General features: G+C 36.2%; 1 protein-coding gene across 19 annotated transcripts in view; it reads right to left on the reverse strand.

The window, feature by feature from the left end:
* The window catches only part of SLIT2 (slit guidance ligand 2), a 263131-nt gene that overhangs the window by 90531 nt on the left and 159957 nt on the right, over positions 1 to 12643 (reverse strand). For 14 of the 19 annotated variants that reach the window (XM_042053071.1, XM_042053072.1, XM_042053063.1 and 11 more), the window contains exons 6-10: positions 12309 to 12380; positions 8338 to 8409; positions 5456 to 5619; positions 4933 to 4944; positions 2921 to 3059 (exon numbers count right to left, since the gene is read on the reverse strand). In XM_042053071.1, the coding sequence (XP_041909005.1) occupies positions 2921 to 3059; positions 4933 to 4944; positions 5456 to 5619; positions 8338 to 8409; positions 12309 to 12380 (459 nt within the window). The remainder of the gene's footprint in view (positions 1 to 2920; positions 3060 to 4932; positions 4945 to 5455; positions 5620 to 8337; positions 8410 to 12308; positions 12381 to 12643) is intronic. The other 5 variants (XM_042053054.1, XM_042053061.1, XM_042053064.1 and 2 more) reach the window with 1 other exon arrangement.

A 12643-nucleotide genomic window follows, 5' to 3' on the forward strand; every position in this document is an offset into this window, starting at 1 on the left:
ACCCATGAAAATCATAAGAAAACTATCACTAAGTATTTTCTTCACATTAAAGCAATGAGTATAGCATAAAGCTTTCTCCATATAACCAGCAAAATATATTTATTGTCAAAATTTATCTCCTCTTCAACGTACTGACAAGGAAGGAGAAACAATCCTGTGATTCTCATCAAATACTTACAAGATCCTCTAATTCTTCCACTCAGTTTACCCCTCAATTTCAGAACATTTCCTTCCTTCCTTCCTTCCGTCCTTCCTTCCTTCCTTCCGTCCTCCCTCCCTCCCTCCTTCCTGCACTTTTCTCTCCTTACCTTCCACTCAACAGGGAAGTGTTATTCTCTCTATGATAAGGTCAGCCTACCACTGGCTCAAATCATATCTTGTATCATATTCTTCTTTCTGAGTCACTCAAAATCTATCACTGAAGTTCAGCTCTGTCACCACACCAACATTCACTGTGTGTGCACCTGTTTAACATAAAATGATTACTAAAATTTGATTTTTTAATGTTCTATATCTTCTTACCCCTCCTGAGAAAAATACTGTGATCTGCATTTTATTTAGCCAGAACCTATGAACTAGATACAGTAGAGAGAGGTAACAGATAGTTTACACTGTCTCAGTATGGACTACATACACTGTACATATTTATATGAGCACACATAGCTCTATATTTTAATGGATTATGGATCTCAAAATGTGAAAAAACCTCACTCTGGAAACTGAATGATGCCTAGCCTAGCAGGAAACATTGAGCATCAGTTTGCAATCTGTTAAATGCCTATAATCTGTTAAATGTATACTGAAGGTGGTGTGACATGGTTACTTTTACCTTCCAGGACAATAAGCTGCTAAAGAACATAACATTCCATGCTTAAAACTCAAGAGCATTTCTTACATATCTAAGAAAAGTATAGTGGAAAAAAAGTCAGTCTTCAGTGTCTGTAATCATTGATTAGCTCCAGTGGTTAGCACCAGAAATATAGTGAGGAATATGTGACACATACTCCCTACTTCTTTCTTGCAATATTTTTCCTCCTCTATGCACATATATGCATATATGCAAGTAAAAACGTTGATATACAGTTCATTAAGTAAACAGTTCTTCCTGGCCACTGTGAGTGGATTTTATGAAGGAGTCACTTTATTTGGAAGCAGAGGGATTTTTCTGAGAGTGGTGAAAGGTAAAATTGTTTGTACTATACAGCTGAATGACTGTATTGGTTCATGTGGGGTCAGCCAGGTCAGTATTAACAACAGTAATAATGAACTGACAGATGTGATTATTATTCACATCCTAAGAAGAAACCAGGGTAGTTCCAACCCTGTAATGTTCAAAACCACAGGTCAGATATTAACAAGCCAATTAAAATCTCATTGTGGAGCCCTAGATTTAAACATTCAAGATCGTCTTGTATAATCAAAATACTCACAAGCTTTTTATTCTGAAAATTTTCTCCAACTCATTTACTTCTAGTCAGACTCCACTAACCAGGTTGTTGTCACAGCTACTTTGCCACTATTTCCCTGGAGGGAACTCCCAGCTTCCCTTCCAAAACACTGCCCCTGCCGATCCCAGAAAAGAGAGATCTTCATGGTGCTGTTCCCCTACCCATCTTGTTAGCAAGCTCACCTTTTACTTTTGCTGCTCACCTGCACAGACAACAATGCAGCAGTAACTTTCCTGCTATGCCCACACAACCTCTCAGCCACATTGCTTTTGGAGACTGTGGGCCCCATAGCACCCTTGCTATGACTCTGCTCTGCAGTCAGGACATGGTAGTACTCTGCATGTGACATGTCACAGGACACTACCAGTGTTCATGCTCTTCTGTACACAGATATGTGGCATTAACACAGTGATTACATTTTACTCTTGCCTTCTCAGATTACCCTCTGAGGATACTGCTTTAAGCAGAACACTTATTATTGGTCGTACAGATTGCTGATCTTTCACGCAAATATACGCCTCTCTAGTAGCAAGTCTGATGAATAAAGTGACTAAAGGTGAGTGGCACAGTTTAACCCCAACTGGCAACTAAGCCTCACAAAGCTGCTCACTCACTCCTCCCCACAATAGGATGGGGGAGAGAATCAGAAGGTTAAAACTGTGAAAACTCATGGGCTAAGACAGAGACAGTTTAATAGGTAAAGCAAAAGCTCCATGCGAAAAAGCAAAGCACAGAATTCATTTGCCACTTCCCAAAGGCAGGCAGGTGTTCAGCCGTCTCCAGGAGAGCAGTTCTCTGTCATTGTAACACTGTCTTGGGAACACAAACGCCATCACTCTGAACCTCTCACCCTTGCTTCTTTCCCTGGCTTTATATGCTGAGCATGATGCCATATGGTATAGAATATCCCTTGGGTCAGTTGGGGTCAGCTGTCCCAGCTGGGTCCCCTCCCAACTCACTGTGCAGCCCAGCCTCCTCTGGTGGAATTGGGCGAGGAGCAGAAAAGCCTTGGTTCTGCGTAAGCACTGCTCAGCAGTTACAAAAACATCTCTGAATTATCAACACTATTCTCAAATCCAGAACATGGCATCATACCAGCTACTATGCAGAAAACTAACTCTATCTCACTCCAAACTAGCACAGAAAGCAAACCTGAAAGCAACAGGCTTTAGAGTCTGCAGGGAAAAGCCATTCACTTGCAGAAGAGCAAGATTCCCAAACTATTTTTAAACCAATTCAGAATGCAGTTTACTCATGAAATATGAGCAGAACATACAAAAATAACTCATAAGATAGCATAAAGGCCTTAAATGCTATCATACACCCGCATATTCTTTTTTATATCTGAAGTTGAAGGTATATACCAAAATTCCTACCCTATATAAGGCATGAATTTATACAAATAACAAAAAACTAATACACAAGAAAAAAATGTTTTCTGTAAATTAATGGAAAAATGTCAGATTACACACATTTCAGTAATGGTTTCTGGAAGGTTCGTTGGGATCTCAGTAAGGCCTTTCCCACGACAGTCCACAATGTTGTTACTACAGGTGCATGCAGTAGGGCAGTGCAAGACACTGCAGGATGGAGCCATAAAGGACTGGTGACCTGCAAAGGAAAACACAACATTTCACTTTTTGCTAAATTTAAGGCAGGACTTCTAAAATAAACATTGTAGCCTATCAGTGCTTTCAAACTGCACTAATTTAAACACACAGTTAATAGTAACATGTTGATACAACCCAGAGAGGTGAAAGATAAGTTCACAACTATTGGGCCAGCACTACATAATTTTTCAACTTCTTAGCAATAACCATTCAATATCATCTCGTTTAAGAAGACTAAGTGTGATCCATTTTTCAGGTATATTTTATTTATTGCATGTTGTTAAAAACTAATTACTGATTTATTTAGTTTTCAGAATGTTGTATAGTACTAAAAAATGCATGTCAAGAGAAACTAATGAACTTTGCTGCAAGCACTGAAGATGACCTGCCAGTTTTGTTCTGTTCTGTCAATACTTATTTGAATATGGTCCTTCAGCTATGTATTGCTTATTTGACAATTGACAATTTTGGAGTCTTCGTTCATTTCATGATGTTTTCATTCAGTCACACAAAAATACACAGAAGTTTTGACTTTCACTTACTCTGTTTTAGCTCATCAGACTTCTTCCTCCCACAATCTACCATTCTTTCTAACTCGGGTGGATAATTTACATGAGTTCCCTCCTGATTTCTTAGTGCTGCATGTTAAACTCCACATTTTATATTGCATTTAAACTTAATAATTTCATATTTAGGTATGTTTTAGAAAGTAAAAACTGTATTATATTTTCCTGCAAACAGATAGATTGCACATTTTAAAATATATAATGCACTCATTCTTCTATCAATTTAATGATACAGAACAGTTGTTTTGTGATGGTACAGAAAGACATAAAGGGATGGGAAAGGCACAACAGCCTTTTCTTTCTTTTTTCATTAAGTTAGGAAAAGCTAGAGACTGTTTTGAAATTCTCAAGGAAAAAAAGAAACAACTTCTTTACTATGAAACCACAATTTAACTTAAGATCTCTCTCACAGTATTTAATGTCATATATTAATATAGGAAGGGTACATTGATAATGTAAGTTGCAGCCAGCGCTATTCCCATTTAAAACTTCATATAACAACTGTCCAAGTTCTAAATTGCTGAAAAGATTTTGAGGCCAGGTTGGAAGGGACTTTGAGCAAGCCTGTCTGGTGGAAGGTGTCCCTGGCCATGGCAGGGGAATTGGAAGTAGATGATCTTTAAGGTCCCTTCCAAGTCAAACCATTCTACGATTGTATGAGACAGACTTTTACAATATAATAACTTGATTTCACATTTATGTTTGTGCTACAAAAGTACAAACAGCTGCCAAATCTAATAACACACACTACTCTTTTTATACTATCAGGAAGGAAATGTTTCACCTACCTTTATTGAACAAAAATACAGTGATTCAGGGAGAAAATACGGTTATTCCCCTTCCTAATAATCAGCATTATAATGATCAGGTTATAAAACTGTTCTTGACACCCAGGCTCTGCAGCCATAACATTTACATGTAAGATATATGAAATTATCTTGTTAGGAAGCCTTTTAAATGTACATAAAAGCAGAATTAGTGGCAAGAATACTGTTAGCATTTGCTGTGTGAAGGTGGCAGTGCCTCACACTTTGATGTCAGAGGTTATTTAATAAGGACAGAACACTGTGCTCTCCACAAAACTCTTTTTAAAACATGGATCTGTGCGAAATTTGGCATATTTGGCAATAGGCTTCTGGGAGTTTGCAGAAAATCAACCAGTAGGAGAAACCCTGCTGAACCACTGAAAAGACAGCAATATTGAAGCTGGTTTTTAATGTTCTTGGCAAAACTTGAAATGGTAGACAAAATTTACAGAAGATTTTCCATCTGAGTGTAAAAATATTTAAATAAGAAAGATTAACTTGCCTTCTTCCTCATCTAGAAGATACAAATAAGGAAAAAAAATTGAATAGAGAAAATGTGATTAGTAATGAACTGTTAGTCATTTCATTATTTCATATAAAAAATAACCTGATGTATTAAAGCATAACAATAAAATTCAGAAAGTTACTTAGGATTTCAAAATAGTATTTAAAAGTCAGAAAATAACAAGTATATACCTGTAAAGTTTTTAAAAAAAAATTCCTTACTACTAATGGCTTTATATTCTCAATCAGTACACATTTTATTTCATTTCCTGTACCTCTCCCCCACAACTATACTTTTAGAAGTTTAGAAAATCTATGTCAATGCAATATTTACACAAAATTTGAGAGGACAGGAGCACCCCCACAAATATCTATAAAAATGATTAGGTTTTTCTTAATAAGCATTCATGCTTGGATTATGCAAAAGCTAACAACAGCCAACATGCAGTGCTAGCAGCCACCCCTGAGCTGTCAGTAGCGTGGCTCAGGCGGGCCTCGGTGGGCGAGCCTGTTTCTCTTACCGCTGCAGACAAACTCGCGCTTCTGGACCTCGGCTACGTTGTGGCCGCGGAGGTGCGAGGGCCCCATGCACTGCGTGTAGAGCCCGACCCGCGGCCGCTGCCGCAGCCAGTCCGACAGCCAGGCCAGGTGGCAATCGCAGTACAGGTTGTTGGAGTGAAGGCGGCTGCAAGGAACAGAACGTGGCAACACCTTCCCATTAGGAAGGACAAACAGAAAGGCAGCCGGCTTGCCCAGCCCTCCCTTCAGCAAGCAACTATTCCAATTTAGGAATAAAATTGTTAATGAGGAACTTTTTACATATTTCATTGAAAGTCTGGGATTTACAAGTTATTAAATAAAACTATACAAGCAGCAAAATCACTTTTTATTTGTGGTCTAATTAACCGGAAGAAAAAAGAAGGTTTCTTAATAAATTAACTTTTCTGTAGTTTCTTGTTTCTTGTCTAAAAGAAAGAAGTAAATATACAAAAGCTTGAAAGCTGACATGGGACTCTTCCATCCAGATCTATAAAAATAGTGAATAAGACAAAAATGTCTCAAGAAAATGCCCTAGAGTGGTAATATAATGTCAGCAAAAAAGGGTTAATAAAAGATTTGGTTTCCAATTAGATATATCTGTAAGTCTGGCCATTATTAGTCTCTATAGAAACAGCCTGAAAGATCCCTTTAACAGGTCATACTCATTTTCTGCTGAAAAAGATAGAGTAATAACTCAGTATAAAGCACCTTCTTTCACATCTCTTTTCTGATTTCCTCTCTAGTTGTTTAATAGCAGAAAGTGGGATTGGCTGCTTTTGGCTGCTAGGCATCTATGTTTTAAGCAATGCCTGAAATTAAAAGACCAAATGGAAGCAAGTGATGGAATTAAGAAAGTTGTCTCTTTGTTGGTGTGATCTGACACAAGACCACGGCTCCTTGCCAAGTGGCAAAAAGCACTTTGCCATTGATAAAATATCAGACAAGTGTATTCACTAAATCAGGTAAATGACTCTGGCTCTTACATTTTCTTAAACTACTGAAAAGGATGTCCATAGCTATAAATCAAATAGTTACTCAGAATCATCTATAACAGGGAAATGCCATTTCGGTCCTTTTTAGCTGATGTACTCAGCCCTAACTAAATAACTGGAAAGGAAGTGCAGGAAATTCAGAATGTAGACAAAGAGTCTAATTAATCCATTAGAAAATAAATCTGCAAAGCAACATGAAATGTGTAACCAACATAAACTAAAATATTAACTAACAATTTTTCCCCCCCATAACTGACTAGAAATCAAAGGCAATATATTTTCCTGTACTAATTCTTGGGTGGGTGCTTTGCAAATACAGCTCACAATACAGCACACTCATTCAGTGCAATCTGTGGCCAGCTGTAGGCAAGAACACCATTGCAAATCAGAACTAATGCCACTGAAATCAATACAGTTATACAAGCATATTCTGACTGCAAAAGCAATGTTACAGCTATAATCCAGGACAATGTGTGTCCAGTTTATTTTGTTTCTAAAATATATTTTCAGAAAATGAAATATCCTAACCAAAGAAAACATAAATATAGCTAATTTGATTAACTCTATTTTATGGTTCAAAAGAGAAACTGTATTTGAAAGTTTGAAAGAAGTACAGAATGCACATTTTCAAGACTCAGGCCTGCAAGAACAGAATGAAATTCTATTATCAAAATCTAGCTGAAGTCACCAAAAGCCCATGGTCAGCATTATTTAAGTACTCTCATATTTGTCCAAGCAAGAATAGTTGCAATTCTGTTATGAAAGCAACAGAACTGCTCACCTGTGTGAAGTTTCTTCAGTGACATGTCATACGTTAACCTGGATGAACAGTCCTACTGATTTCAGAACAGTTATGCAACCCAGCATGGGTAAAAGAAACTAGACAGGTTTTTTGTAAAAGTAGTTTTTTAACATTAACAGCTACTTTTGGGCTCTGATAGAAACATCCCATTCATTTTTAATTCCCACTTCACTAGAAAATCTGTTTGAAAGTGAGTCTCTGGACTAAACCTGGTTTTGCCAGTCAACAGGATCTAGATTTATTTGTAGTCAGTATAAATATACCAAAACATAATTCCAGCCTGTATGACTTGCATACATATTCTTTTCCCTTTGCTTTGTTTTAGAAGCCTGAAGTGTTCCTCTGTGAAAGTCATAACCTCTAAAAATGAGGACCTTATTGTAAATGCTGACACAACTTTAATTATAATAGCACTACTGGATGATGCTATAATTTTATGTTACAAAGAATGTTGGCAAGCCAGTTTAGTTTAATTAGGTCTGCTAGCAGTATGGTAATAAAAGCATAAAGATTTCCCATTTATCACGTCTGACAATCAATCAAAGAATCTCCAATGTTCCTAAATGAAATGTGACCCATTCAATAGCTGAAAGTAAAACAAATTTTTGACTTTCACAAAACATCAATTTATTTCTCCATATAGCTGTAATATGTAAAAAGAATTCCCCCTGCCTTCATCTTTTTTTTGGTTAGAAGGTGAAGCTTTTCTGTGACTGAATACAGCACTGTGGGAATACCATTTGGGAAGAGGGCACGAAACTGTTTTTATAGACTTATTCATCTCATATCCTAAAAAGTTGATGGAAAAGGATACAACTGCTTCTTTATCTCCTGAGCCCCAAGTATAGCTTTGGGGTCACTTGTTAGGTTTACCTTTCAGAATTAGCTTCCATAGACGCACACACAGACTTCACGCTCGTCAACCTCATGAGACATCAATATTTTTTATTTGAGCTTATGCTTGCTTTGCCTGTATATGTATTTATAGATCCCTGACAAAACTTAATAGAGGTAAAAATAAAATATTGAACTGATAAAAAGGGCAGCCAGTTTCAGTGGGACTACTCACAATGTTCTGAGTTTGGGCATATGGTTGAAACTTGCCACAGACAGTCGAGTGATGTTGTTATTGTTGAGAGTGCTGCAAAGCCAAGAAGCACATTAACATGTTAAGAGTTTTGTCACATTTAAAAAAGGCACAGCTAATGAAAGTCATGGGTACTGCTTTTAAGGATGGGTATCAGGAAAAACCCCATATTTTTAGTTATATTTTTCCTCCTTGTTGAATCCCTAACAAAATACCACAGTTTTACCATTACCAGTCCTAAGTAAGAGGTCGCATTAGCCTATGATTCACTCAAAAGGAGCTCCCACCATATTGATAACATCTATGGCATTCAAGCCAAACTTGACATCCTGAGGTAAAAAACAGAGTCCTTGGAGAAAATGTCTTGGTTCTAGGATGGTTCTAGGATGCTGATTTCTCTTTCTAGCTTCTGAGAGTCTGTTTTTTGACAGATGATACAAGAGCTGAATGGTTTTTCCCAAGAATTTTAGGAAAACAAAATGGACTGCACTTAGGTTTTATATGGAATGAGTTGCTATAAATGATCCAGAGCTGCATGAACAATGGGGGAGTTTCCAATATGATAGAAGGAGTCAGGAATTATAACACTTTAACAAACTAGCAATTTAAATTTTAGACAAGGTGTTGGGAAATTGAGATAGGAACTAGAAACAAATCTTAGCCAATTCTTGGCTACACAGGCCCGTTATACTCAGTAAGTGTAGCTTGTAAAGATTCAGAAACTTTATGAATTAACTTGCAGTTAAATATTGTCTTTAGGCTGCAAATAAAATGCAAACAAGCTTTACTCCAGAAAAAGGAAGCAAGCAACAGAATTGACAGATTTGACTTAAAGATTACTCATTTGAGCAGAATGGAGAATGAGCTCTATGTAACTAAAACAGTAATAAATAACTCCACCGAAAAAATCTATTCTCACTTTTGAAACAGAAAGTATTTTCCTTTTTCCTTTTGTTTTTTTAAAGCAAAAACTGTAATTTGTACCTATTTTGAACACATTTTTAAGTACTGTCTGATCTTGAAACACAGAAAGGAAAATTCACAGCACCCTGACCAGGATCAGGCTATATATATCCACATTAACCAAGCAATTATTTACTGGTGCAAAGTGCTGCATTTTACCTTTGTGTGCTTACTCATTCCATGTACAAAATCTTTCCTTCGCTGTGCATAAGGGATCTCCCCTGTGGGTTCTTAGGGATACATAAACAGAAAGAAGAATAATTGATAAAAAGATAAAAAAAACCAAAATGAAACAAATAAATAGGGGAATTGTGGCCCTTTTCAAAACATAACAAAAATGAAACAACAAAAAATGGCCATGCACAAAAGGTGTCTTAATGAATAAATGTCAGTAAATTGTGGCAGAGTTTTCTTACAATGTTCACATGGTAAATGATGGCTCCCACAGTTCTTCCTGCATAACTTCTTACAAGATTTTAAAAGCTTATCTTATCAATGAAGGGGAGGGAAATCAGTCCATATTTCCACAGCTGTTAAGAGAAGGCAAATCTACAAATGTTTTAATTTCCAATTTTGACTGCTTGATGTTTGCCTTGCTATTTTGTATATATGAGCTATTAATTTATTTTTGCAAGAGTAAAAAAATTAAAAATAGGAATAGATGTAGGGAATACATAAGGAATTAAATGATTTTTATAGCTATTTCTCTATAATGATAAAAATGCTTGATTTCATTACAGACATGTAATTAAAAAAATTTGGCTCAATACTTTTACCTAAGTGTTACATACTATAGCAAAGAATTTGATGACTGACTTTTTTTTTCTATTTTGTAGACACTTTCCTTTTTTTTAACATGTCAGCATTATATTTTTCTCATAGTCTGTTTCCCAAATACAGCAGATTTCCCATTAAAAAAAAAAAAAAAAAAAGACAAAGGAAAACTAAAATTTCACAGAAATTCATGGGGAGGAATATTCAGGCTATTTTGTATCTTTAACACTAACAGCCTCTAAAATTCTACAGTTATTTAACCAAGATATAAAGACTTGTTACTTTGGTAAGTGTTTCAAATTGTCACTAAACAGGATTACAACGTATTTAAAAGCTTTACCTCAAACTTGGAGTTTGAAGTAATATCCACTGTCTGTGCTTAGTTAGAATAAGTGACTCCAAATGAAAACGATATGCATAGCCTTATTTGCTACTCAGTGTATATACAGTATGGTCTGATCTACACATCTTACATTCTTTAAGCCATATTGTAAAGGAAGCTTAATTAGATACAAAATCTTCAGTTCTGTTTGGAATATCTATCTCAATTTCTTAAAAAGCCATGAATCTGTACATTATTTTTATCACATAACATAAATCAAAATAGCAAACATTTAGTTGTATATTTGAACAATGCTAATAGACTATGTATATTCATTCACAAAAATTCTATCTACTTTTCAGCAGGCTATTATTTCAGAGGCTTCTTCCTTCTTTTTTCCACTCATTGAAATCAGTGTAAAAATTCTACTCCTGACCTATACTGCAAGGATGACCTTTTAAGAACACTGAAATTGCAAGCATTAAAAAATGCAGAAAACATTTCATTTCTTTTTTTTCTTTAATAAATATGTAACCCTTGCACTTGTAAAGAAAGGCTCATATTAAAAAAAAAACCAACCAAAACAAAACCATAATAAGTAGATTAAGCCATTACTGGAAAAAATATTCTGCCACATATATGAGTTCCAAATGTAAAAATCTCAGAGAACATCACATTTACTGATGGACAACTAATCATCAACTTAACAATTAGATGTAGTATTGAACCTACACTATATTTTACATGGCTTTATACCAGAGAGTTAACAACAGGCTTGTTATTATGTGATTGCAAAGTAAAAAAATATCAAATTTGGCTGCCAGTTTCATTCACTCACAAGTAAAACCAACTAGTGTTTAATAATAAAAAACTTTTACCACCAGCTACTCACATACTCTTCGGTTTCTTAGACATGTAGACACTAGCTATTGCCAGAGAAGCTTCTGTTCTTCAGAATATTTAAAAAAAAACCTCAAAAACCCAAACACAACAAAACCTTCCTCACCCTCCTCAAGTTGTGATTTATCAGGTGTGATTCAAATTAACATGAAGTAACTCACTTATACACAAATTCTTCACTTCTCTTAATGAAGAAAATCCAGAAAAAAATGTGTCATTTTGACTGACAGAGCAAGTATTTCAGGAATGTGTCCTGTGCCTCAGATTCTTTGAGAACTAAGGCATTTTGCTCATTACAGTAACTATTCTCAGATGATAATTTTGTTACCTTTAACCTCACTAATAGCCACTTGAAGAAAGTGAAAAAAAAAGTATGCAAAGAAGAGTTGCAACAACAATCTTCTGTGACACAAAAAAAGATTTTCCTACACATACAAATGTATTTATGCACATAAAACTTAAAATGTTTTAAAAGGAAGCCATTAACATGGACATGATAAAGATCTTAACATATAGCAGTAGTGTTTGCTAGAAAGTGCCTCTTTGAAAACATCCAGATTGTCAAATAGATATAGCATATTGCTCCTTACACTGAGTGTGAAAGATCAAATTGATGTTGAGTATACAACAAAAGCAATCCTGAAAACGTTCAGCACATCAACAGTAATGGATAATTTACAAAATTAATTGGGTTCATTAATACTGCTGCCCTCCCCCATTTTAAAATGAAATATATTCTTTTCTTACAGTATCTGCCAGTGGCTTTTTAAATTATTATTATTATTATGTTTAATGGCTGTCTTGGAGAGTAAAGGAGTATCTCTGCCTCTCCATATCTTCTTACCATTTTATAGCACATTGCAGTGGATTATTTTAAGACATCTTTTCACTAGACCATCCTGACACCAGGCTGCAGCTTGCAGATAAGCTTCTACATTACTACTCCCCAGATGCTGAGCTCTTGCTACAAGTAAGAGATACAAGGAATACTTACAGCACTTCCAGGTCACGCAGAGCCCTAAATGCCCCATCTTCAATACAGCTGATCTGGTTGTAATCCAGTTGCCTGTTAAACAGATTAGGAAGGCATTTGTAAGGGAGAGGCACGCTGGCAAGGAGAGGTGTAAGGGAAGCCTCCCAAAGGGGTGGCAGAGCCAGGCCATGCGAACAGAAAGGCTCTGGCCATCCCTGCCGCCCGCTCGAGGCTGTCGCACGGCGCTGGCCTGCACGCTGCCACAGAAATCCCTTTTTGTTCTCAACTGTCTGCGCAAAACAGCAGCACTGGGAAAGCTCCAGTAAATAATAACTGCACCTTATATTAAATGCCAA

This window comes from Corvus kubaryi, unplaced genomic scaffold (genome assembly GCF_017639235.1).
Source record: "Corvus kubaryi isolate FWS band 111438036 unplaced genomic scaffold, C.kubaryi_AGA036_p1.0 split1-131, whole genome shotgun sequence".
Lineage (NCBI taxonomy): Eukaryota > Metazoa > Chordata > Aves > Passeriformes > Corvidae > Corvus > Corvus kubaryi.